This window comes from Festucalex cinctus, chromosome 1 (genome assembly GCF_051991245.1).
Source record: "Festucalex cinctus isolate MCC-2025b chromosome 1, RoL_Fcin_1.0, whole genome shotgun sequence".
Lineage (NCBI taxonomy): Eukaryota > Metazoa > Chordata > Actinopteri > Syngnathiformes > Syngnathidae > Festucalex > Festucalex cinctus.
In genome coordinates, this window is record NC_135411.1 from 58,708,767 (window position 1) to 58,736,354 (window position 27,588).

Consider the following 27,588-nt stretch of genomic DNA (forward strand, 5'->3'; position numbering starts at 1 on the left):
CATTAATGTATCGCCTTGCTGTTTAATTCCTATGTACTTCTCACTAGCACAAATGTGTTTTTCACACACTTGTCACAGCGATGATGCCGTGATACTTCATATAGCTGACTTTGCTCTAATAGACGTGATGCCTCATTAACATTGTGTTGTAACCTTGTGCAGAGCAGAGGTGGCATCTGTAAAGCTGATATCTACAGATTCTTAATATACATGATTAAAATCTGATTTTACTTGTGGGATTTATTTTTAATATGGTCTAAAAATACATTCATCTAATAAACATCTTAATGATGGTGCTTTCTGCAGTTGCATAAATGGCGAGTATATGAGGAAATATGGTAGTCAACATTGAAGGCCCGCATAGGAATGATGAAATGTAATCAAACATTTTTATCGCAGCAACGCAGTTTTGACTTTGCATACCGCAATATCAAAAAACAAAAGATTATATGTGAGAAATAAACCGCTCTGTTAGTAAAACACATCTTTCCTGAGTCAAATCAAGTCCCTGTATGACCGAAAACACTCTCTAAGAACGCTCATCTGCAACATATGCATAGTAGGTTTTACCAAGCAATTATCATTAAACATCTTTGTATCACTGTACAGCATAAACCTGTGCTTCAATCATCTGTCAAGTTATGGGAACGTGTGAGGAAAACCTGATGTGACAACATAATCACAGGATGGATGGATGGAGCAAAGGAGGCAGAGAAAAAAAAAGCTTGATAGATGGGTGAGGGGTCAAAATGGTCCTTAAGATGAACGTATTGGAATTCCGCATCAAGGTGTACTTTCTACGGCTGCACGAGGCAACTTTGAATACACTTGGACTCCAAACCTGAGAAACCTTCTCACTGCGTTCCGTCCTTCAGTGTTTTTCTCCTCGGTTCAGCCTCCCCTCCTCACATCACATACCAGGCGGCCAGGCCTGCTAAAGCGGCGAACCACGTGGCGATGAGGACCTGGCCGGTGGGGTGACGCAGGACGGCCATGGCCAGCTGGCACACGTATGCTGTCCCATCTGTTGCCGCTAAAATGAGAGGGGCAATATCAAGAAAGGTGCTTAGTAGGGCTGCAGCTACCATCTACTGTTTACAATCAAGTATTACAGATTAGATGGATAAAAATGTAGGAACAATTTTACATCTATATAAAAACATTTGATACATAAATTAATACAAACTGTTAGTAAACCTTTAGATTTTGTCCACCCAACATTTTGACAAGTTAGATTATAGTTAAAAGAAAAGAAGAAGTAAAATAAAAAGCATTACCAAAATCAAAATTTGGATCATCCTAAAATCAAACGAACAGGTATAGAAAGTTTACACATCATGGTTAAAATATGAAAAAAATAAAAATTAAAGTTAGTTTTGTCCCAAAAAATAATTAATTTTTAGTTGAATTTGTCACATCATTAATATTTCTTAAATAATAAATAAAAAAAATATACTACTTTTGTGTTCAATATATATGTCAAATTACAATTCTTAATGTAAAAAAAAGGTGGGATCATTTTCTATGTCCATGCTCGAGTCCCGAGTGGGGCTACAAAAACCAAAAGCGTACCCATTTTGGTAGCATAATAGGGACATTTGCTGATGTCGCCTCCCATGTCTCCATGAATGGGCATTTCTGCTTCGGAGACCTCCTCTTCGAAAGTTTTCCCGATTTCCTCCAGCTCCTCGAAAACCTTCCAGCATAAAACATTTCAGATGATTTCCAGCAATGGGAAGTAAAAGTACTATACTTAAGTAGATTTTGCTGAGCCGTGACCATTGTTATGTTGTCTATCATCGGGTTGCAATAGCTTTGGAGATTTTGTTAGTTCGTATTTGTTTTGTTTTGACCTTAGTTTTAGGTCTTGTTTTTAGTTTTTTTAAAATACATATATGCAGTATTTGTTGAGTATAATAAAAAAAAAAGTTCACTAAGTAGTTTGTAATAAAGTAGACTATTGGAATATTCTTTTGTACTGATGTACAGCAACAGTGAAATACTTAGATTTTGAAATAGATCTCAAAAGCTTTTATGAATCTTGTAGTTTCAGTTAGTTTTCATGTTTTTACAAGCATTTACATTTTTACTTAAAAGCATTTCTGTTTTTACTTTGTTAATGAAAATGTTTTTCCCGATTATTTTCTCTTTTTTTTGGGGGGGGGGGGGGGGGGGGGGGGGGGGTAAGCCATGGTCGACACCAGGCTTTATTTAAAAGTAATAATACCAGATTAAGAACCAGAAATTAGAATAGGAAATTGAGATTAATTTCATGCAGGAAAAAATCTATATTGGGAGATATAGGGTGTATATATATTGAGTATTCGTACTTGTATTGGTCTGAAAAATGTTGCAAATCCCTAGTTTATCATGCTAGTTTTTATTAACCATATATTAACAACCTTGAGCTGTCTCCATGTTGACGCAAATATGCTTAAAGCACAATTGTCGATGGTGTTTTGCATTCTTTGTTAGCATGAAGCTAACAGACTTTTGTAAGGCAGGTTCTGTATGTGGTTGTTTGAAATTAGGTAATTCTGTTTTAATAAATAAAAAGCTGCTTTTTTGAAGAATTGTTCACTATCTGCTAGGGCAATATGGTAAAAATGTCATATCACGATTCTTTAAAAATAAATTCACGATCTCGATTTTATCACGATTTTTTTTTTTTTTTTTTTTTTTTACATATTTTTAGACTAATCTTCACATTTCTGAACATTTTTGTAAAATTTTAAACATATTTAAAATGTATAAAACCCTAAAAGAAAGAAAACAGACATCTTTAGCCAACGAAGTTTTCTGAACTGGTTTCAATTGAATTCATTTTTTTATCTAATAGTGCAATGAATATAAACATAAATGGTAATAATGAACAGTCTCGGTTACTTTAGTTACAGTGCCAACGGTGTACGAACAGCGCTTAACACCACAATAGAAATTGAAAATGTTTTTTCCTCAAACTATTGACAAAAAGTTTGGAATGAGTTAGCAAAGTAAATAAAACACAGAATTGGAAAGTAGAAAACACTGTTTACGACAGCGTTTGCTCGTCCGCGTCTCTGCCTAGTTTACAAATTCTCGTAGGTGCGCGTGTTGCAGCGCGGGGGAGCGTCCCCTCGCCGGCCGCGGATGTAGGCCCGGTGAGAATTTAGCATTAGCATGCTGACTAGAGGAGCGGAGTAAGTTTGTGTGCGTGTTTGTGTGAGTGCGTGCATGGAGAAAAAAAAAAAAAAAAAAAAAAAAAAGACCACACGGATGCATCAAGCATAAACCAAGCTTGAGCCCGCATAAAGTTGAACTGTATAAAATGTGCCCTACAGACGATCATGTCGATCTTTCAGCTTTATGAGATCATCAACACTTAACCATCTAATATCGTCATATTGCCCACCCCTACTATCTGCTAAAGTTCAAAAACAAAGTATCTGTAATTGGTTCGTTTTACCTCAATGTTGAATTGAAAGGACTTGATGGCCTCTTCCACCAGCCTATCCTTGGTCTCGGCGTCCAGTTCCAACTCGTTCATGCGGCTGCGGTAAAGCTGCTTGAAGGCCTTGGCGCTGTGGATGGCGTCGAAGTGGTAGAACTCCAGGCCCTCCCCCGTGGCGGGGAGCTTCAAGGCTCTCTGCGCCACCTTCTTCAGCACCTGGCCCCCGGACAGGTCGCCCATGTAGCGGGTGTAGGCGTAGGCCACCAGCAGCGCCGGGTCCTCCCGGCCCACTTGGTGGATGCGGTCCACGTAGCGTTGGGTGGCCGGGGAGCAGCTGATCTCGCTCTGCCATTGGGGACCGTAAAAGTATTCCAGGTCGCGGGCCAGGGCCTTGTGGCGGTGCAGCTCGGACGGGAAATAAAGCGCGGCGAAGCTCGGGTGGTCCTTATTGATTTCGATTTCCTCTTCCATGGCGGTGTAGGTGTAGTAGAGAGCTACGGCGCCCAGCTGTCAGGGGAAATATCAATCATGTTTTCATCTCCATCAAGGCCACCTGTGTTGCTTTCATCTCTTCCTGACTCACCTTAAAGAGCTCTTTGCGGATTCGTCCCCTAAGGAAGTCCTTTACAAATTGTGTGTTCTCCGCCTTTTCGTGAATGTCTTTGGTACCGGCAGCCAGCATCTCTGATAAATCATCGGGCCTGGGGAGAGGAAGGGAATAATGTACAGCGCTTGCTTTAACGCAAACTCCTCCTCCTTTGTTTAATGTTGATGCAGGTATGTCCACACTTTTCCACTGAGAGCTGCACACAGAAAAAACCATAGCAAGAAATGGCCCCTTCACATTAAAAACATCTCCATGTAATATAGGTCAACATGGGTGAAGCAGTTTTACAAAAAGTGACAAGAATTGGTATCTGTGTGATATACTAATTTGCTAATTTAATTGAAATTCACAGTACATAATTCATACCTTTAATTTTATTGTGTTGTGATTCTAAATAAAGTACTATTATACGTTTTGACATGAACAATTTGGTATTGTTAAAAAAAAAAAAAAAAAAAAAGGGGTGGGGGGGGGGGGGGGGGCAACATTTCATTTTATTAGACTAAGTGACGAGCCATGGGTGCAACATCTCCAGTCCTCAAATGGCCCCCGGGCCGAAATTGCTTTACTGCATGCTCAGCTAATAACACTATGTTGACATTGTGATCGTATGCCTTTCCTTGTGTTGTGTTTGAAGAGATGCTGCAAATACAAGGGAAGGTTAACCTGAGGTCGTCTCCTTTCTCCTCATGCATGGGTCCTCCGCCATTGGACACGTTCTCTGTTGTTGTGGCCATTTTGTCTGATGGTCGTCACCCCTAAAAATCGTCATAAGAGTTCAGCTAACATTTAGTGTAAAATAGGCAGTGTGATAGGCATAGAACTGAAAGTAAGTTACTGCAACATAGGAAAAGGTATAACTGCTTTAGAGTAAATTACATTAGAGGAGACATTTATTTATGTAGTATGGCTTTATTAATTGCTTGTATAGAAATAGTTCTGTCTGTAATTCACATTTCATATACAAGCTAACTGAATGTGATTCACATAATTGGAACATTTGAAATAATTTGCAAAATAATTTAAGACCAAAAGAAAACTAAAAGAAATAAGTTGTTTGACTTTCAGCTTAATCTATCATGCGTGGAAACAGTAAGGAACTCAACCCCCTAGGGCTGCATGATCAAATAGGTGGAGGAGGTACTTAGTGAGCCACATACACACGGTGTATTGTATGAAGTACTGCCTCCGGAGTATGACTAGCTTTGTCACAGCAGAATTTTGGATACAGTGCCTGTATTGTGTGACGAATGTTTTTTCCGACATTGTATGGTGTACAAATAGTACAAGGCACATAACATAATATGGAAATGACAAGTTGCACGGCAGTGAGCTGAGTCGGCCCCGGTCTTCCTCCTTAAAGGAGACATTTAAGTTATTATGTAGTACTTCTTTCATGATATAAAATAGTTCCAAGCGATATTAATAACTTATCTGTGGCATGTGCTGATTTCTGTGTGAGTAAACACCAAAATCAAAAGTAAGATAAAAAGTATTAGGGGTGTGAATTGCCTAGTACCTGACGATTCGATTCGTATCACGATTCACAGGTCACGATTCGATTCGATACCGATTAATCCCGATACGAATTTATAAGTCGATTGTTGCGATTTTTTTTCATTCAAATTTAGAAAATACTAATCAGTACGCTTGTAGAGTGTAAGATTTATATGAAAATGTATTATTTATTTATCTGAAATTTCAGTCTTATAGATGTTGTAATCTGTTTCATGTTTGAACAGCATTAAAATAAAATATTAAGGCTTAATGTTCCGTTCATATAACATTCTTCCATGCTCAAGGTGTGAATCCTAACCCGAAGTCAGACGTTTTGTTGAATATTTTTCCATTAAAAATGGAAGTTTAAAAATCGATTCACACACACACACACACACACACACACACACACACACAAAAAAAGGCAATGATGATAAGACGTTGAATCGGTAAGACTACCGAATGAACAATTCTGAGATCTTATAAAAAATAAAAAATAAATAAATAAATAAAAAATCGATTTTTTTTTTATTGAATCGATTCGAGAATCGCGCGATGTAGTATCGCGATATATCGCCGAATCGATTTTTTTTAACACCCCTAAAAAGTATAATAACTTACTTAACCCTAGACAATAAATTCAGGTAAGAGTGTTGTATTTTATTTTGTATTTCTGCTGTTGCACTCTATCGCGGAAAATCTAAGGAGTAGAAGTAAAAATTTGCCTGAAAATTATTCCAGAAAAGTACCCAAAATTCAGATGATATTGGGAACATTTGTACTTATTAATGAGGATAATGTTGAGGTAACAAAGTATTTTTACTTTACTTTACACATTAATGCTCTGATTTAAAAAATAAAATAAAATACTCACCAGTGACCACATAGTACTTAGTAGTTTTTCATTGACTACTTACTTACACTTACTACTTAAGTAAAATTCATATGACTACTTTTTACTTTTACTGGAATCATATCATTCTGAAGTAACCATACTCTTACTTGATCCAATTTTTGGCTATTCTACCCACCAGCCAGAGGACGTTCGGATTGGGATAAAGGGGGGCTTTTGTGGCCGCGTTGTGTTGGTGAGGTCCCTGAGATTATGTTGATGATGATGCAGCTTCAGCTACTTTAAAACCAGACTGTAAGGTTTACAAAACAGCAGCAGGTTGAAACGAGCTGATGCAAACAGGCCATCTATAGTTCTATAGTACAGGTCTATTGACACTAGGGTGGCTTTAACCACACTAATACTGGCAGACAAAAAGCAGCATCACAAAGGCCTTATGTCACTCAACGTAGATTCTAGGTATAGCTACAATGTAGGCAGCGGTTATTAATTAGAGACATTTACAACCCTCGTCTAAATACGAGTGAGAGATATTGCACCTTTGTTAGGAGATTACAATAAAACGTCATTATGACAACAACAACAGCTAACTTTGCTTGCTAACAATACACAAGCTAATACCTAGAAATCTCTCGGTAAAAATTCCACAAAAAGTTGGTCGACAATTTACGATAAAAACATATTTTTAGGCTTTTTCTTCACTTTTAGAATCCATATTTAAAACGGTGTGTTGCTGTAATGCCGTACTAACCTTCACTCCAGCCAATACGCGTCGCTCGGGTGAACTACAAACTTCAAGCTAGACGTCCATTGCGCATGTTAGGCTCCGCCCCAATCTGGTTCTCGGTCGTCACGTGTCGTGGCCACGTGATAAAAACAGGAAGTTGTTAAGACGCCAGTTTCAAAACGTTTAAACGAGTGAGTGACAAAATATTCAAAAGAAATACACCCGAAAGGTACTTTCAAAAAGTGGTGCTAAAGAACTAAGCAAAAACAAGGACATGCCCCGTGTTACGTATTACATGTACTTTATGTAAGACAATTGAAAGTCTGATTATTATTTGCAATGTTCGACCTGGCTGCAAACATGAATAAACTAAAGCAACATGCAAATGCAAAAAAAAAGACAACCACGTGTAGAATGTGATAGTCACATATGTATGTATCAAAGAAAATGGTGGAAAAAAGGTTCATATCATGCTAAAAACAGGTGTACCGATCATGTACAGTTTCACTATCTTTAAACTGTATTGGGATGAATGAGGTGAGTTTTATTACTTGTTGAAGAGGGTTCCAGTCATCTGGGCATAACATTGAAAAGACAATCGACCAAACAAAAGTAGTGTGGACTTTGGGAATAGAATGAAGAGGTACATAAAAACTGCTGGAATGCAATGTGCTGGTGGTGGTATTCAAGGTGATCAGATAATGAAGATAGGGTGGGTTCTAACTTCTTGCCAGTGTTTGTTTTTATAGATAGACCAGCAAATGTGTCTGCATGAGTCAAAAATTGGTCCAAATAATCAGGGACTATCAGGACTAAGCCGAAAGTCCAACAACAGTTCACAATGGTGAGTGTTAAAAAGGAGTACCCGAAACAAAGTGTATGGCAGTGTGGTATGTTATCTTGTGGAGGAAAGGATTTTAAGCTGGTCTATTGAGTACATTATTGTTTTATTTATTGAGCCAGCACACATATTTTACATTGGAAAAATCTCACAGAACATCAGCAACCAAAAAAAGTCACAGAAAGTGTTCATTAATTTGAATTTTTAAATAATGATGGATATAGGGCAGCGGTTCGGAACCTTGAGGGGTACTGAACACCACCAGTTTCCTACGTGCATTAACTGAACCTTTCTTTACTGAAAAAAATGAAGTTTTTTTTTTCTTTTCAAATTCAAGACATAGGTCTAGTGTTTACTGGTGAACAAAATGAACAGGGAGATTTGCCTTTCCATTGAATCTGGCTCTCTTCACCTTGAATTCAACAAGTGTTATGTTCTTGTATTCCCCATTTCCATGCAGTTTAAGGAAGTGTGACTCCCACCACTCAAATTAACTATTCATAGAGCCCTTTAAAAAACAACCACTGCTGTTTTCTTTCTTAAGATGCAACTGAGGGGCAGCAGATACAATGAAAACAGCAGAGGCGCAGAGAATTTAACCTTGTGGAACACCATACATTCCGTTATACTATACATACTACGTGAATTCATATAGCACTAATTGGTCCGACCACTTTATTTTTTTGCTCAACAGGATTGGTATGAAGAGATAACAATAATAAAGGAATCACATGATGTACCATCACAACAGCCACAAGTCGACTACTGAGAGCACCAAATTCCCTGCAGCACATAGACCTTGCAATGGAGCATGATCACCTGCAGCCTTGTTTCTTGACCTCCGCTGAACCCCTGAGACTGACTCACAGAACACCTCAAAGCCAGTTTAAGAACCACTGATATATATATATATATATATATATATATATATATATATATATATATATATATATATATATATATATATATATATATATATATATATATATTTACCTTCTGTCATCTAATACAGTGGTTCTCAAACCTTTACTACCAAGTGCTACTTAAAAAAAATAAATCATGTAACAGCATAGTTCTCGGTTTTATAGATGTTCAGACGCATTATGAAAATGTATTGAAATGTAAAAATAGCCTTTGAAAACATTTTGTCATTAAATTGACATATGGCAACTCGGACCCGTCGCCATGGGCGGGCCTTGGGGGTCCGTGCCCGCCCTGTCAGTCAGCCGTGCCCGCCCTAGCAAGATGACTCACCAACTATTCGTCCTATCAGTCACGTAAACTTGCGCCTTCTGTTTTAAGTAAAGCATGGCGTGCCAGCCAACCACATACCTCCTTTCAAGTTTGGCTGTGATTGACAACTCAGCGAGCCAATGACAATCAGGATCAGGAGGGATGGGGTGGGGTCGGGGGAGACGCGCGCTCTGCAGACGTGCCTTAGCCAAATCTACTTCCGGGTAGATAGTACGCATTTGCCGGCTGGCGCTGGCACAAAGACTGAGCAGTGAGCACGTCGTGCCGCTTTAATGGAAGCCACCAAATGCCAAACCTAGATCCAGGATGACACAGTTGACATCAATGGGAATCCTGAGTCCACTGGTTACGTTTACAAGTGAGTGTCAAACTTTTATTTTAATTAGTCAAGCCATACAGCACGGATGAAATGTAGCAATACACAGTATGCTGTTAACAGACCCAAGCAGTCACATACACAACAACAACTAAGGAGCATAAAATTATTTATCACTAAAGCAGTTGCAGTACAATGTGAGTTGAATTCTCTTTTTTATTGCTTAGTTTGTTCATGTTGATGACTGTCACTAAATTCTAATTAAAAAAACAGCACTTTACACATCCTTTTGGATTGATATTCTGCTTAGTTTTTCACTGAACCCATATTTTGTTTCTGTATATCATCGACATAACTCAACCTTATTTCTAAATCACTTTAAAACAGCCATTGCTGCATACAAAGTGCTGTGCATGGAATAGAAATTAGTCTTTTAGTAGACACAAGTGAAATAAAATAACACAAAATAAAATTAATTAGAGTAAATATAAGTAGATAAGTATACACGCAAATAAAATACTAAAAAAAAATAAAAATAATCTGTACAAGTATAGAAATAAAATAACACAAAATACAGAAGGCAGCATAAAAAAAGTAAAATGATGTGAAGTCTCATGCTGAGTCAAAGATCAAAGAATAGAGATGTCTGGCAAAAATGAAAGGAAATTTTGTCCATATCGTACAGCCCTAATCCAACACGCAAATGAAGGCAACTGCTAGCCAATTCCAGATAGAAGGGGCTGGGTCACAGAGTCATTCATTCGGACATAGTTGTTTACAGAAGTGACGAGTGGATTTGTTTCAAATGAACTTTTGAGTTGAATAAATGCAAAATGAACTACACATTTTTTTTTCAGTTTGTCTTTTAGATTTCGGAACGAACTGCCGCTTTTAAGTGACAGAAAATATTTCTGAACACTTTTGCAGTTGTCACAATGCCACTGTTCAACCTGATGAACATTAGATTCAGGTTGATAAAGTGTGCCCCCCCAAAAAAAGGTAATGCCCCCCTACAATTTCTTTCTGGTGACGGGTCTGTGGCAACTGCATACAGTACACACTTGATATTGCGGTAATCATGTCTTAACTCTTTGACTGCCACACGTTACCAAAAAAACAAAGTGGCAACCGATTTTGAACATTTTAACTCATCTTTCAAGGCAAAAAAAGAATATTTACCTTTTACTACATATGCAATGTGGGTACTAAATGAAAGATCGCATTCCATTCATTGTAATTTTACTAATCATTATTAATCGTCTTCGGCAGTCAAAGAGTTTTAATGACATTTAGCTTTTTTGTGTTCAACTTCAGACGATATATTTAGACAGTTTTGGCTGACACTATCGCTCAAGAAATATAGGCCTATGTAGTATACATTTGATTTGTCTGAACAGGAAATCTAAAACATATAGCCTACATACAATACAAATTGTACATGTATGGGGGAAAAAATGAATTAAGTGACGTGTCTGCACATGGGAGAAGTACGACAGACGAAGAGGTAATAATGTGTGTATGGGAATATTAGTGCACATCATTAGTATCATGGCAGATGGCTGCTTTGATTGTTGGCAGGGAAGGAGCGAGATGCTGAATGAGATGAGGGCATGAGACATTGCTTCGAGGCCAGCAAGCTGCTGCTGTATTTACAAAATGATGCTTTTAGGAGCATTTCTATTAAATTCAAGGAGAACTCGATCGATTCTTCTGTGAATTTTGATACATTGCATGAAAGACTCAAGTGTATGTGCCATTTCTCGCGAGAGATGGCACACGACGATAAAGCAAAGTCACAGTGTTGTTTTTTGCCATTGTTCTTGTGAATAAAATTCATTTATATTTAGTAAAATTTAGTATACATACATTTACACGCATTTTCAGAATTCTCGGTATTTAAAGTGTTGTCCTTTAACTTTTGAGGGACTTTTACTTCCGCCTACGTCATACGGATTTGCGGGCTCGCGCTCTGTTTGTATTTTTGAAAATATGACCGTTGACGGCATATATTGACACTTTAAATGAAACAACCCTACTCTTAATGTTCTTTTAAAGTTAAGCAGTCAAGAAGTATGTCGCTGCTTACCGCCGTCGAGACAGCCATTCGGTCGTGCAAAGACGAACAGGCGAGGGTGCATTGCCGCATTCAGTTTTACAAAGAAGTACTCCAAACGCTGTAAGTACGCTCTGTTTGCACTATAAAACTCGGTTTATTATGATCGGTAGGATCCATTACTTACTAACCATTGAATTCGTCGATTATTACCTCTAATGGCACCTGGCGCTGTGGATTAGTTGGTTAAAGCGCCTGTCTAGTAAACAGGAGATCCTGGGTTCGAATCCCAGCAGTGCCTTTTTACGTATTGTTATTTTTCATTACAACATACATAAAACACTCATTTGGTCGGTCTTGTTGCTGTAGTCATACAGGAATGAAACGGTATAATGGGGTCACATTAGTGTAAGTTAACTCTATTGAATGCATATGCTAGAATTGCTTGGTTATGTATAATGACTTCCATTCTGTCTTTTCTCTACAGGACAGCTCCCGAAGAACCAGAACCAACTCATGACGTTCCAACTGGTAATTTTAAATAATTAAAAACAAGTTTAAAACAATTGAAAACGGTTGTGTTCAGTGCAGGGAAGATTAATTTTCTATGCAAACTGCCAGTTTGCCAGAAACTGGTTCAAAGTTCAGTTCACAATTTTTTAAAATGAAGTAGTTCAGTTCATAGTTTATAATTCAGAATTTTAAACTAAGTTCACCCCCGCCCCCTCACCCCCAACATAATACAGGCCTTTTCTCCATTGTTGCCACTTGCCACCATTCAGTCCACACCAGTAGACAACTGCAACTTTCTCCCTAGAATCTGATGAGGAAAAATGTGTTTTTTATTTTGATTTTTTAATGAGGACTTAAACAAAAACAGGACTCTTTAATGTGCAAGCACAAATACAAGCTTAGGTAGGAACTAGGCTTAGGGACAATGAACTGTCGAACACTAAACCTCGCACTACTCAAGTTCAGGCGACTGTAAGATGACAACTCACCTGCGACTTCTTGCTTTTGCTATGTGTGTAGATACTGTATTATTATTTTTTTGCTATAATTCGGAAATATAAATTGTAAACAAACTATATTCCATTATGAAAGCCACGGTGTGTAATCGTTAGCGCCATATAGTGGTGAACTAATAATTAATTAAATTTAAAGCCCACTATTGATTTCAATAATATACTATATATATATATATATATATATATATATATATATATATATATATATATATATATATATATATATATATATACATATATATATATGTATATATATGTATATGTTTTGTCACATCAAGGTACATTATATCTATCTATCTCTCTCTCTCTCTCTCTCTCTCTCTCTCTCTCTATATATATATATATATATATATATGTATGTATGTATGTATGTATGTATGTATGTATATAATCGTAGGTCTAGTAATCACTGATTATATTACATGGCTGGAGTCACACCTTACAGTAGGCTGACATGTTCCACCGCCATTTTCCCGCTTCGGATGGCCAAAGGCCCGGGTGGTGCTTGCATCGAGCGTTGGGTCAAAGCTGGGGCCTGCAGATGGTCATCACTGAGTCCCGTGATTCGGGCCCCCGTCACTTGTCACCTTCTGCTTTGCTCTTGCAAGCTTTTACTATTTTTTTTATTTTTTAGCTTCCCCTGCTAGCCGCTCTTGTGTGAGTGAGTGAGTGAAAAAATTTTTTAAATCCGTGCTTGCTTTCAAATTGCTGCGGGAGTGACGTCACGCAGCTGACACGTTCGCCCGGCCCCGTTTGCGACACGCCGACACTCAGCGATTTGCTGGGGAGGTGGGGGTTTAGGACGAAATTACCACAAAAGATGAACAAAAACACAGATGTATAGACTGAGAGAAAGTTAAAGTGTGTACATCCTGTATTTAAAAAGTGCATTTTCCTGAGTGAATCCGGCAGACAGCCCCTTTAAAGTATAACCCAACAGGAAATCAGACTTTTGCTCCACCCCTCACTAATATTTGAAAACAGTGCTCAAAGGAGGTGTTGCCTGGCTGTGATTGACACTACAGCAGCAGTGAAAACTACAATATAAACAATTTCTATACTACGAAAAGCTATTCTAAATGAACTAACAAATTGCTAATAATACTAATAAACCACTAACCTGAAAATTGGTATAAAGATGTTTGTCAAATGCTACTACTCCAACTCGCGTAAGGAGGCGTGTGCGAAACTGAGCCGGTGGGTTCTTTACAAGTGACGTAGTAAATCACTTATCATCCAATGAGAGGACAGGTGGAGGAGTGGAACCGTCACTTGCCTTTGGTGCCGGTTGCCGTGAGTTTGATCCTCCCCCTGGGATAGGCCCATGTATGTGGCCTACAAGAAGTAGGCCACTTGTGTGAGTGGGTATAAAAAAAAAAAATTAAAAAAAGGACAAACAGCCAAATTGTGTTTATCCAAGTGTTTAACCATAAGATGGCGCCAAACACACGGTTTTTGCCCCAAATTCAAACTTTCAACAAACATGCTAAAATGTCCACATAATAACAAGGACATGTAGACAGCATTAGTAGACATCAGTTAATACAGTTTATCAGCAAAAAAAAAAGTTGATTTAGTGTTATATATCTCTTTGAATACTATGCCGTTGATTTTGTGCACCAACCGTCAACTCATATTACCTGTTCTTAGTCAGGACTCGTAGATAGATAAGTAGGACTTAAAGTGTAATATTGATGGAGATGTAAAATTATACAGTGATGATTTTTAATACACATTAGTACAGTATATAAAACTGTAGATTTACCGTAAATCTACAGTTTTATATTGCACGTAAATCATTTACGTACAATATTATCGGGCCATATCTTCTTGGCCCTCTTCCCTTCACCGTCCAGGAAATAAGATGTTGCTAGTATTATGACCACTGTTGCTATTTTTACTAGTCTCTTTTTTTAGTTGCTAGATGGGTGGGAAAAGTCACTATATACATACATACATACATACATACATACATACATATATTACAAAAACATAGCTAAGTTGGCAACCTTCAGACACATTGCTCTTGCTCGCTCCTCGCTTGTACTAGCATCCACACGTATGCACATAAAAAGCACATTACAATAAAACTACCGCATGTTTTCATTTTACTTTGACTTCATGGTCACTGTGAGATCAGTCCCCTGGGTCATACTCTGCATAGATAATCTATACAGCTAGATAACTATAAACTATGTTAACTAGGTAGATATAACATTATAGGTCTTTATTCATACACCTCTTTGGCCAATAAATGAAAATAAATCTATCAGTCCTTGCCAATTTGCCGATGTGACCTTAGCTGCTCTCTGTTAAAGATATTTAAAGTAGATGTCTATGGAAAGATGATTATAAAAAGGAGGAGGAGGGGGATTTTTATTTTTTATTTTTTACCAGAGGCCTATAAAGTGGCTTCCCCAAAATATTCTTCTGTTTTAGCCAGATGACATAAAAAACAAAAAAACAAAAAAACAAAACAGGAATATAAGATTAAATACATTAATACTGTTGAAACACCAAATCCAACTTGTCAATCAATGGAATGAAATGATTGTCTGTCAGGTAGGTTGTACTTTATTAAGCCTGTGAGTGAAATTATCATTACAATCTAGTTATTCCAATTACAAAGTGGCACAAGCTTCTATTTATTTTTACCTGAGGGGAAAAGAAAATGTCATTTTATTTGAATTGAGGCGCTCGTTTATTTTATTAACAATGCTGGTTGCATCACACCGCAATGAGCTGGCCAACAGAGGCCATTATTTGAAGAAATATGGAGCTAATTAGATTGTGCAAGTGTACCCAATATACTGAATACGTATGCATATGTTTGTGTATTTGTTCAGACACAGCAACATCATCCCCATTGGAGACACAAGAAATGAAACTGCTTGAGAAAGCATTAGAAAAAGCTCTCCATGTGCGCACTGGCACAAGGTTTTCCAGTAAAGACCCCAAGGGAAACAAACCCACTCCGTTTCCAAAGAACATAACTGCCATACCCAGAGAGGCGACTTTAAAAGCCTCTGCTGCTTTCAAAGGAAACCAGACGACCATCAAATCAACGCTCAAGTCTGCCAGTAGTGACAAAAAAGTGCCCCAAAAGCCTGTGACATCATCGAGATCCTCAGCCTCCTGCGGTCCCGGAAAGTATAAAAGCACCACTATTAAAAATGTGACCAAGACCCATTCGAAGACCATGCATCATCAGACTCCAAAAATTGTCCAGCACAATGTCCCAGTGAGCATCACTGGTGGAAATATCATGACGAGCGGTGAGCACCTAATCAAAGTTTCAGCTGCAACGTCGCATGACATAGGAGACGCGGGGGATCACAGTCTGTCTCAACCAAGGTACAGTATGTTAGACCCAAATAGTAGTTTGACTTGTTTGTGTGAAAGTCTGCCATTTAGAGAGACTATATAAAACATTTTGAAACTGTTTTACCCCTCCCACAGATACAGTATTTAAATGTATTAAAAGTCACTTTTTAGACAAATGTTAACGCATGCATGTGGCCTGTGGTAGTAAAATAGAGGCTAAGGAATGTAATACAATATAGCAGCGTTAGAGATAAAGCACAGCAGCAGCATCATAAGCTAGCATTAGCATGTCTTTTTATTTTTCCCATAAATTGTCTCCTGCCAGAGCACAAAGCAACCTGAAGGAACAGTGGATTTGTCTGAGGCTCAAGCAAAATAGGTGGGAAAAATCTCTCATCATTTGTCCGACTGTTAAACAGTGTATTTCTCACTTTTCTTATGTCGCCGTTTCCTTCCTCGACAGAATGTGGGACAAAGTGATGGCCGCTCAAAGGAAACCTGTGTCCGGGAGGAGTCGCTTCATGGAGAGAATGAGAGCAACGGTATATCCTTCCTCTTTTCTAGTGACGCCTGTCAAACTGTGGTGGGAAAATTCTCACGAAGATTTTCCCCCCACTGTGTGTCACAGCTTTACTCACAGGACACTTCTTTAGGTACACCTGCTTAATCTTCATGAGATCCAATACAGAAGTTTGATTTAAAAAAAACAAAACAAAAAAAAGCTGCTTTTACAAAGTGGATTAAAGCTCACCATTTTTGATTGACTTGAATATTATTATTGTTGTATTTACATTTATTATTGTGGTCATCTTTGCGACAAGGTTTCATATGTGCATTTGGAAAGTTTTTTTTAATTTAATTTTATTTTTTTGTATTGAGCTCTTGCCTTTAACTGTTGGTGACAGTTTTGACAATGAAAGTCGATTATATCTGATTACATTATGGCTGCAACTATCCAGCCATCTATCCATTTTCTACCGGGTCATGTCACACAGTTAATGGTTTTAGCAGAGAAGCCCAGACTTCCGTCGCCCCAGCCACTTGGAATCCCGAAGTGATTCCAGCCAGGAGACATAATCTCTCCAGTATGTCCTGAGTCATTACCCGGGGTCTACTACTGGTGGGACATGCCCGGAACACCTAACCAGATGCCTGAGCCATATCTTCTGGCTTCTCTCAATGTGGTGGAGCAGCGACTTGACTGAGTCTCTTCCAGATGACCGAGCTTCAAACCCTATCTAACCTGTTTAGCAAGGACACCCTGCAGTGCGGAGGAAACTCATTTCGCCCGCTTGTATCCAGGATGTTGTTCTTTCGGGCACGACCGACAGCTCATGACCATTAACCTTGCTGTGCAAGATGAATTCTTGCGGTATTTGCAAGTTCACTCGAGAATACATCACGTACCGAGCCCGTTGATTTCAACCGATGGTTGAGTGAGATTGTGTTAGGAGCGTGATCTGCAGCTGTGATGAAACCAGGAAGCCAGCGCCAATACCGGGACAAACAAACGAATTAACGCTGCAATTATTTCTGTTCTTGCAGAATTACTCACATTTCCTTGAATGTTTAACAGCAAGAGGCGCTTCGTGCATTTTTAGCTTGTAAAGATGGTCGTGCTTTGTTCCCCCCTTCGATGAGAACAAAAACAAAATTTTCATCCGTGGCCGTGATTGGTCGAAACATACGTGCACAATGCAGCATTGTCCAATCAGCTCAAAGTAATGTACAACATGTACCGCCTTTCCCAAGCAAATCACCGTGGAGTAGTCCCAGAATTCCCTTGAGTGAATCACAATTATCAATCTGGCTATTGCCAGGTTACATGACCATAGGTGAGGGTAGGAACGTAGATCGAGCGGTAAATCAAGAGCTTCAACTTTCTGCTCAGCTTCTTCACCACAACGGACCAATACAGAGTCCGCATCGTTGCAGACGCTGCACCGTTCTCCCTCTCCATCCTGCCCCACCTGTGAACAAGACCCCAAGATAGTTGAACTCCTCCAATGTGGCACAGAATCTCCATGGTCTCAGATTTTTAAGGTGTAGATTTTCATTGCAGGCGGCATGGTGAATGACTGGTTAGCACGTCTGCCTACCAGTACTGAGGGCTCGGGTTCGAGTCCAGGCTCCGGCCTTCCTGGGTGGAGTTTGCATGTTCTTCCTGTGCCCGCGTGGGTCTTCTCCGGGTACTCCGGTCTCCTCCCACATTCCAAAGACATGCATTGCAGGTTAATTTGCTGCTCCGAATTGTCCCTAGGTGTGCTTGGGTGGTTGTCTGTCTCTGTGTGCCCTGCAATTGGCCTCACAACCAGTCCAGGGTATACCTTGCCCACTGCCCAAAACCAGCTAAGATAGGCTCCAGCACCCCCCGCGACCCTTGTGAGGAATAAGCGGTCAAGAAGATGGATGGATTTTCATTGCAATCCCTTCACACTCTGCTGCAACAAACCCTTCCTGTGAGAGTTGGAGATTGCGGCTTGAAGAAGACATTGACTCATCATCTGCAAAAAGAAGAGATACAAAACCGAGGCCAACACACCGGACACCTCAACGCCTTGGCTGTGCCTAGAAATTCTGTTCATAAAGGTTATGGATGGAATTGGTGGAGTCCAACCCTCACTGAAAACAAATCCGACTCCCCGATGGACATAGTCGAGCACTTTCTCCAAGTCCACAAAACACAAGGACAGGATGGTTGAACTTCCATGCACCCTCGAAGACACTGACGAAGGTGAAGAGCTGGTCTGATGTTCCATGGCCAGGATGAAAGCCACACTGTTCCTCCTGAATCTAGGATTTCACCTCCCTACAGACCAAAACATGCGGCCACAAAGCCGATGACATAACCACAAAGGCGATCATTGAACTGCGGCCAAGGGTGTCATGGTTCTAAGTGCAGATATGGACACCCGAAGGCGGAGGGAGGCTACACTCTCGTCCACTTGGGTGAACTCTGCGTACAGACGGAAAGCCAGGAGGCAATAAGTATGCCCACACCTGTCGTGGAAGAGAGTCCAACCCCTCTCGATAGGACTGGTACCAGAGCCCAAGCTGTGTGTGGAGGGGTGACCGACTATGACCAGTCAGAACTTCGCTTCCTCACGCACCAGCTCGGGCTCCTTCCGTACCAGAGAGGTGACATTCCATGTCCGGAAATCTAGCTCCTGTATAGTTGGGTAGTGGACCGCCAAGGTCCCCGCTTTTGGTCAGCTCACAGGGCACCTGAGCACTTTGGCCCCTCCCACAGATGGTGAGACCATGGGAAGAGGTACTCACGTTGCCTTTTGCGCCATGCTCAGCCGGGCCCCATGAGATGCTTGCCAATGAACCCCACATCCAGGTCTGGCTCCAAGCAAGGAAAAACGTTGTCCGTTTATAGTATTCATCACAAGGGGTCATATGAACTGTGCTTTGTCTGGTTCCTCACCTGTTTGCCATGGGTGACCCTACCAGGGGCATCAAGCCCCAGACAACTTAGCACCTAGAATCATAGGGACACACAAACCCCTCCACCATGGTAAAGTGACGCCTTATGGAGGGGATGGCTCCAACTGACGATTATTTGATTAATCAATTAATCTTTTTTTTTTTCCATTAATGATTTGAATTAAAAAGAAAAACATTTTTATCTACATCCTTTTAAAACAGGACATTGACAAAAAATACACAAATACTAATTAGTTATGGTTCATTCATACATTAACATGTTGGAAAAAATCACAATAATAAAATTTCAAAAGCAAAGCACTCTTTAAGCAAAAAACACAACCCCCTTTTTTTTTTCTCAGAAATTTCCAGTTTGCTATGTAGCACTAGACTAGTGGTTCACACGCATGGCTCACAGTTGAGATGCGTGTCAAGTTTGCACTTTCACCCGTTGCTTGCATGGATTTTCCCCGTGAACTTTCTCCCACATTCCATAAACATACATGTCAGGTTCATTGAAGACTTTAGGGTATGTCCGGAATCATTCCCAAACCACTATACTGTACAGTGACCTGTATAGTGGATTTACTATTTTATAGTGCTGCTTGAATATGTAGTGAGTGAAAATTATCCCTCAAACTGCCCTCAATATATTACACAAACTACGGTATGCACATTGAATAGTAGTGAACAACCAGTGATCATTAGAAAAACAATATATCCCAAGATTTGTTGTGCAGAATGCAGATACCAAAACAAAAACAAACAAAAAACAACAACATCACGACCTCACAGATGGACATACTGTGCTTAGGTTGTATTAATTTTGTAAAATTGCTCATTTTTAATAGCATTATTGTGATTTTTTAGTTGTTTTAATTTCAGCTCACATTGTTCCGGTACATTGCAATTTTGCAATCATATAATAGCAATGACGTAATCAAGTAATGTTCCAAAAGTTTTCTTCATTTAGCTGATGGGTGAATTAAAAAGTCCTCTATAATTATAATACAATATAATTCCTATGTAGTGAGAATCACTCACTCATTCCCAAAGCACTTTGTAGATGCATTCATTTGAGCGAATTGGATTGATGTGCTCGAGACGTGTGGATAGTTACAGTATGATGTGTGGTTTGTCATTGCGGCGTTTACAGTTTCCCAAGGACTGGCCACCTGGAAGCCCGGAGCAGATCGGAAGTCTGGTTGGCAGACTGACTCACCGGGCCGATGAACTCGCCCAGCAGTGCCAGACAATGGACCTTCTGGATCTGCAGACCCCAGACCAAGGCGCGGAACCAGGTGAAGTCCCCAGTGCAACAAATCACGAGTGAATCAGAAAAATAACTCAAGCTGTTGAGTGAGCCTGGTTGACTGCCAAATTATCGTTAAGAATGGGAAGGTAGCATGGTATGCGAGTGGCTTGTAACGTCTGCCTCACTGAAGTTCAAGGTTCAAATTGTCCTCCTACACTGCAAATAACTTGATGATAGGTTAATTGAAGACTCTTACAGTCATTGTTTGGCTACTGTACTGCCCTGTAGTGCCCTGTGATTGGCTGGCGACCAGTCCAGGGTGAATCCCTCCTCTCACTCACCAGCCATCCGAATTAGGATAAGCAGTATAAAAAATTGATAGTTGAAAATAATGGCAATGTAAAAACTCAATTCCAATGTCAAACTCTCAGCTTTGTTGGGGTTTTAAGTAATTAGCATCTGTTTAGTAAAATGTGTGTATAAAACAAATGTAAAAAAAAAAAAAAAAACAAAAAAAAAACAGTCGTAGTTATAATATTGTACTAAGCAGCCTGACCATTAATGGTAAGTTCAAGTTCTGGTTCTATGGGTGGAGTTCGCTCTTTGAGGTGATCGCTGCCTCGGTCAACCACAAACAACTATTTGTCGACTATAAACTCCGCCAATCCATAATTCCAAGACTTCTCAAATCATATTTCCCAGTCAGTCATCAATCAACTATTTGTCAACATTAGAACATCAACTAGAAAACAATGTTAACCCAACCATCGTCTGACATACCGTAGAACAAGGTTGTTTCAATGTCACTGTCAGGTGTCATCAGCATTTGCAACATTGATTCAACGTGTATTGTCGGAAATTTCGATGTCAACCATACTGATGATTTGGATGGAAAATAAATGTTTATTCAAAATGTTGCCAATTTCGTGGGTGATCGCTATAATTAGCAAATTTTCTCTTGACTCACTGAGCCATTTTCAAAAGTAAGAAGATAATATTTTGTCTGTAATTAATGTATAACTTTATTATTTTTTATGAACAATTAATACCTTTAAAAAGTATTTTTTTTTCTACTTGCTGTCGCTTGAAGATGATAGGTAGATGTAACGACCAATCATGGCTCAGTTTGCTGACCAAACACAGAAAACAGGTGAGTTGTGATTGGTCGTTACCTACTTCCTCAGCACAGATGATGTCATCTTCAGTCGACAGCAAGTGGAATAATGTGTTTATAAAGGTATTAATTGGACATGAAAAATAATGACATTATCAAATTAATTCTGAACTAAATATTAACTTTTTAGAGATCGACCGATATGCTTTTTTCAGGGCCGATACCGATTCCGATTATCGGTAGTCAAGGAGGCAGATAACCGATATTTGAAGCCGATATTCATTTGCAGTAAAAGTTAAAATGTTGGCACCAAATTTTTGAATAATGCAAACCCTAACCGTTCTTTACAATGGATTCTCACACTACACTTTTCATTTTACATCCTTCTATCTGCAATAAGACGGTGGTGGCGGGGGGAGTTAAATGTGGGGGCCAATGTGACATTACCTTTTATAGCATTTGGGATACTTGTAGTTTTATTCTATAAATGTTATATTTTTATATTTTGAAGTAATAGGAGGAACCCTGTCATTCAAAATGTGCATCAGCTGTGGCATTACTTATTACTACAGCAAAAATAAATAAAAAAAATTCCATGAGAAAAACTATTCATCCCTGAACACCATACAGTTCTTGTAGACCTTATTATGATTATTGTTATTGTTACCATATAGACAGTTTTGATAAGCTGAGGATCTTAAATCGAGAACAGCAATATCATGCTACTCCTCTCTACAAGAGAACTGTCAAAAGACACTTCATCATGTAGTTTACTGCCACTTAGGATGCCCCAATCAACGCAGAAAAAGGTTGAGTAAAATAACTTGGTTATAATTATAGTAAGAATAACTTGGTTAAACATAAACAGACATTGTTGCGGTGGAACGCTGCCAGTTTCTGCTGTTTAATGTGTTTTACACTTATAGACACGTGTGTGTATATGGGCACACTATTCTCTCACTACTGTACTGTACTGTATCACTTAATGGCACAGATGTACTTGTCTAAGTAATAACTGGGCTGCAACATTGCGAATTCACATTAACAAGCACTATCTTAGCTGTCCACATGAATAGTTACTAACACACGAGAAAGTTATACAACACACCAAACATGAGCTCATTATTCAAAGTATGATGCATCACTGAACATTAATTGCAGCCGTGTACGGCCGTAGATGTTACATATTAGTGGCATCCATTGAGAGGATAATGTCCCAAATGACGGCAGACATGACGTGAAAAGAGAGACAAAACGAGCAAATAAGCACACTATACTTTAGTGCACTTCTCTACTAATGCCAAATGCCATACGGAAGAGAACACGTTCGTGTAGTTAAACGGTGTTTGAGACACTTAATTTGTTACGGAGCGGACTTTAACGAGGTGCACAACGAGCTGTCAATCAAATCGACGTCGAAGCTTAAGGCACACAATGGCAAACCAGTGCGACAAATAAACACAATATAAAGTAACTAAACGCTATTTAGTGTCATTGTGGCATCTCACTGCATAATAACCGCTATGCAACAAGTAGTGGACTGACCCAGAATGCAACGTGTGCGTCACGAGAGGTAAATATAATGACGTTACTCTACTCTTAACATGGAACTAGACAATATCATAATGACAACTGTTAATATTTGGAACCTTTCTAACAAACATTATTTACTTAATTAAGTGAAAATGTGTGTGATTCCCTCCCCGAGTAGTTCAAGTAGCGAATTAGCTACTGGGTGTTAGCCTACATGCTAAGCTGAACACACCACTGTTAGCTAGCGGGGATTCAATGCAAGGCAATGCAGCTCCATTCATATAGTGCATTTAATACACAACATAATTCAATGTGTTTAGCTTATCATGGTGAAACGATCGGCGGAGTCTCTTCTCTTTTAACTTACCTTCGAAGCATGTGTCTGTCGCGTTGTGTCGTGTCCGTGGGTGCGTGTGTGACCGGCTACTGTGATACACGGCATACACTTACTGATTGGTTCTGGCTCTTGCACGGCTAACCAATCAAATGCTGCTATGGGCGTTACATTGCTGGAGTTGGACTCCATAACAGACAGAGACGCTCTGGGCTGCATTCGAAGCGAAAAGACGGAGTTTTAAATGGATCGCTCATATCGGCCGTCAGATTAATAAAACAGGCCGATACCGATATGTACCAATATGTCAAATATCGGCCCCGATTATCGGCCCGACCGATTATCGGTCGATCTCTACTTTTTACTGCTGAAAATTTTTCAGTGAGTCAAATATCCCCTTTTTAAGAAATTAAAATTAAATGTGTAATTTGTGGTCATGTAGATGTTTTGAGAAAACACTTGTTGTCACATTATCTAAAGAAAAGAGAAAAAGTTTCATCCATTATTTCTGTGGCAGTTGATGCAAGTTAATGCTGGCTAAAGACTGGATTGGTATAAGGAGAAATTAATCAAATGGGGGAAAAAAAAATGGGAAAAACTAAAAGCACAACGTTTTGCCATGCCCTTGTCATTTGCATTTTCTATTAGTGAAATGTAAAAAAAAAAAAAAAAAATGTATTGAAATTGTAAATGTGTATTTTTGTATAAAAAAAATGAATAAAAATAGAGAGAGAGGGAGATTTTACTACAGCACAAGGCCATATCACCCAGCCTAACTTTGGAGCCTCCGTTGTATCGTATATTGACAATGTTGTGAGCTTTCAAAGTGTCATCCTGCCACGATGATAAGCAAGTTTGGGGCCGTTTTTAATTAACCTTAACAGAAGAGTAAAGCATGAGAAGAGGAAGAACTTACTACATTTTGAATTCAATCCAGGCATTTTTATTTTTACTTTGACCTTGATGGAAGCCTGAGAGCTGGCAGGAAGTGGTTAGCTCACAAATTTACACTGTTGGGCAGCACATTTCCACTGAACAACTCAAATTTCCTTTGCGTTAATGATCCAATTCAAATTAGTTTGTTTGTTTTTTTCTTTTTTAATCACTGCAGGGATGAAAGAAAACAGGTGTTTCAACTTAACACCCGAGAGACTGCAAATAACAGCACTGGAGCTCCGGAATATTACAGAGCGTGCAAAAGAAGGTAGAAATGGAGGGGTATTTTTTTTTTCTTCATTTTCATGCCAATTCCATGTTAAAGCGAACCAACACTGTGGTCACGTATTTATTCCCCTGTAGGTACCCTAACTCATTTTCTGATATAGTCAGATAAAGTATTGACTTGATTGTTTAATTTCACAGTTGCTGGGTGGTTAGGCACTCAGGAGACCCATTTTTGTAAACTAGCAATTCAAATGAAAAATTAATTCATTTAGAAGCTGTTCTTGTTGCCATGGTTCGTCAAGCGGATGTAGCAAACGTTTTAGGGTTACGGCTGCTCACTCTCTAAAAATAGCCTTCTATTTCATCAGAGTGGGAAGTATGGGATCGGTGGAGGCCGGAGGGAGTTTGCCTTCATGCCACCAGGCCAGCGGAAGATGAAGCAATCGCACAGCGCCTGCCCGTGACTATCACTTATGCCTCAGAGGCTGAGCTACGACAGCTGGAGGCAATCAGGATGAGAGTGGCTCTGCTGCAGCAGGAGATTTACCTCCAGCAGGTGAGCGTTGCATACTGTACTCATTTATGATTACATTAATATTAACTACAAAGTAAAATTGCTGTGTAAATTGCGTGTGAATGCTAAAGATCTGACTCCAGAATGAATTGTAGTCGTTGATTCAAATGGAAGAAATGTTGATGTGAGACTGAAAAAAAATACAACCTGTCATTTAAATGATAGTGTTATATTTGTAAAAAGTTTCCATGAATGCAGGATTTTTGTGGAAAAATAAGGAAATTTGGCTCATGTGATCAATAGTTCCAAAGAGTTCCATAATAGGATATATCCCACGGAAGAGGCAGGACTGTTTTTGCACATCAGTTTGTTTCCGGTTCGGTTTGCGACGTGTGGGCTGCGTCAAAAATACTTGTGCTTCCGACTTTGTGCCCCTCGGTTGCGCGTTCGCAACCCGGACCGGAAATAAACTGTTGTGCAAAATCACGTTCCACCTCTTCCGTGGCATATACTCCATATAAGATGAACATTTGGAAAATGAGTTGTATTAGCCAAGAAATGTGGAAAGAAGAGTTTCAATTTAAATTATCTCTTAATTTGGGAATTTTCTTGTGAAAATGTGTGAATTCATGGAATGTTAAAAATAATTTGGTGCTTATCACATTCTGAAGATGGAATGTTTTGAATCCATTGGGAAACATGGAATGAAGGGGTTATCATGCACAATATCTCTGATTTGTGAATTTCTTTTGTGAAAATGTGATATTTTGGGGAATGAGAAAAATCAATATTCAGAATTAGTATTGGTGTGTAGTATCAGTGCATTTTACAAGTATCCATGTATGCCTACTTCTCAACATGTCATCAATCAGCTTTGTAACTTGTAAAAGGTGAGAAATGTTGTGTTCAATGTCTTTTTATATATATATATATATATATATATATATATATATATATATATATATATATATATATGTGTATGTATGTGTTTTTTTTATTTGTTTTGTTTTTTTAAAAGGGGGGTTTGTGTGTGGAAAATGTGTGAAAAGTATGAATTTTGGGAGATTTAAAGGGATACTTCACATATTTAGCCCATTATAGCAATAAGAAGTTCATATTTTTCTATAATTAATTTGATACTTTCATTATTTTTCGCATACAAATAGTACATTTAAAAACACATTTTGCAACTTGCTGTCGACTAAAAATGACATCACAAAGGTTCAGGTAACCAATCACAGCTCACTTGTATTCTCGGTTTGGTCATGTGACATTCACAAGCTGGTTACCTGAGCCCTTGTGATGTCATTTTCAGTCGACAGCAAGTTACAAAATGTGTTTTTAAAGGTACTAATTTTACATGAAAAAAATGATGAAAATATAAAATTTATTATAGGCAAAATATTAATGTTTGAGTGCCAAAAATGGCTAAATAAGTAAAGTATCACTTTAAGCCTGAATTTCCTGAATTTTGTAACTATTTGGAAGTTTGAATGGTTTAATTAAATCGGTTGAGAAATGTGCAAGCACAAAATGGGTCGAAATAATGAAAATAAAAGAAATTGGTGTAAAATAGCCATTTAAGTGCTCTTCAGCTTTCAAACAAGAATTAGTTTTTATAAATGTTACAATGAGCTGATGGTGTTTCCTCGTCCATGTGACAGGCCCTGATGGACGCTCTGTCCCCTCAACTGGCCTCCATCATCTCGTCATGTACCAACCACAGTGTGCTGAGAGACTTGTACTCCCTGCTGGGTGAAGGAGGTCAGCGTTTCCCTGCCATAATCCTGGACTCTGAGCCCGAGTAATGATCGCACCTCTTTTCAAATCTTGAAGTGATTGTTTTGTGTTATCTTTTCCCAATCGATTGTGAACATTTCTTGTATCATGTGTGATGCAACAAGCATGATTGTAGATCTGAAATTAAAAAAAAATCAATAAAAGAATCTTAACACTGTTTAGTGTCATTCATTATTCATAATGCCCATTTATCCACCCATCCATTGCTTATACCGCCTATTCCAGCTGACGTTGAGCAGAAGGTGGACTACGCCCTGGACTGGTCGCCAGGAAATCAGAAGGCACTTACAGAGATGCACAACCATTCGCATTAAGTGAGAACGGAACCAGTGCAACAAAGTCTGGTCAGTGAATCACGACTGTGATGCTATGTATTTTTTTAGTTACAGAAAATTGCACACAACTAGGGAAATTTTCAGTGTTTGTAGTTCAGGTTAAAATACGTCACAAACACTGGCTGGGACTTCTGGTTGCCGCTGGCAGTTCTGCCACTTCTTATCCTTGCTGGAGGTTTA

The 27,588-nt window shown here is 39.0% G+C and overlaps 3 protein-coding genes, 1 long non-coding RNA gene and 1 other non-coding gene across 13 annotated transcripts in view; 3 read left to right on the top strand and 2 right to left on the bottom strand.

Moving 5' to 3' along the window:
- The window catches only part of hmox2b (heme oxygenase 2b), a 7,887-nt gene extending 675 nt beyond the window's left edge, over positions 1-7,212 (bottom strand). The window contains exons 1-6 of one of the 8 annotated variants that reach the window (XM_077497536.1): positions 7,139-7,212; positions 4,704-4,795; positions 4,014-4,131; positions 3,446-3,937; positions 1,573-1,696; positions 1-1,033 (exon numbers count right to left, since the gene is read on the bottom strand). The exon at positions 1-1,033 is cut by the window's left edge and continues 675 nt beyond it. In XM_077497536.1, the coding sequence (XP_077353662.1) occupies positions 906-1,033; positions 1,573-1,696; positions 3,446-3,937; positions 4,014-4,131; positions 4,704-4,774 (933 nt within the window). In that variant the 5' untranslated portion in view covers positions 4,775-4,795; positions 7,139-7,212 and the 3' untranslated portion in view covers positions 1-905. Of the gene's footprint in view, positions 1,034-1,572; positions 1,697-3,445; positions 3,938-4,013; positions 4,234-4,703; positions 4,804-6,565; positions 6,969-7,138 lie in introns of those variants that run through there. The other 7 variants (XM_077497498.1, XM_077497516.1, XM_077497483.1 and 4 more) reach the window with 7 other exon arrangements.
- LOC144002387 (uncharacterized) overlaps positions 1-27,588 on the bottom strand; it is a 258,898-nt gene that overhangs the window by 107,740 nt on the left and 123,570 nt on the right. The gene's annotated exons all lie outside the window — the stretch shown is intronic.
- The window catches only part of ccnf (cyclin F), a 64,663-nt gene continuing 46,580 nt past the window's right edge, over positions 9,506-27,588 (top strand). The window contains exon 1 of the mRNA XM_077497285.1: positions 9,506-9,567. Within this exon, the coding sequence (XP_077353411.1) occupies positions 9,516-9,567 (52 nt within the window). The 5' untranslated portion in view covers positions 9,506-9,515. The remainder of the gene's footprint in view (positions 9,568-27,588) is intronic.
- On the top strand, positions 11,295-27,230 carry tedc2 (tubulin epsilon and delta complex 2). Of its 2 annotated transcripts, none has more exons than XM_077497460.1 (9): positions 11,295-11,701; positions 12,066-12,109; positions 15,453-15,960; positions 16,256-16,309; positions 16,394-16,472; positions 20,516-20,660; positions 24,707-24,799; positions 25,128-25,315; positions 26,938-27,230. In XM_077497460.1, the coding sequence occupies exons 1-9, from the start codon at positions 11,598-11,600 to the stop codon at positions 27,079-27,081; spliced, it is 1,359 nt and encodes a 452-aa protein (XP_077353586.1). In that variant the 5' UTR covers positions 11,295-11,597; the 3' UTR covers positions 27,082-27,230. The 2 variants fall into 2 exon arrangements, with proteins under 2 accessions (XP_077353586.1, XP_077353596.1); XM_077497470.1 differs by having other exon boundaries at positions 20,516-20,648.
- On the top strand, positions 11,806-11,879 carry trnat-agu (transfer RNA threonine (anticodon AGU)). Its single transcript has one exon. It is a non-coding gene; the product is annotated as a tRNA-Thr (tRNA).

What these genes read in the sequence shown, in the direction of transcription:
- tedc2 (XM_077497460.1), top strand. Translation starts at nt 11,598, where the DNA reads ATGTCGCTGCTTACCGCCGTCGAGACAGCCATTCGGTCGTGCAAAGAC. An exon ending in AACTCATGACGTTCCAACTG is followed by an intron (nt 12,110 to 15,452) that starts GTAATTTTAAAT and finishes GTATTTGTTCAG; the next exon opens with ACACAGCAACATCATCCCCA. An exon ending in TACAGAGCGTGCAAAAGAAG is followed by an intron (nt 24,800 to 25,127) that starts GTAGAAATGGAG and finishes CTATTTCATCAG; the next exon opens with AGTGGGAAGTATGGGATCGG.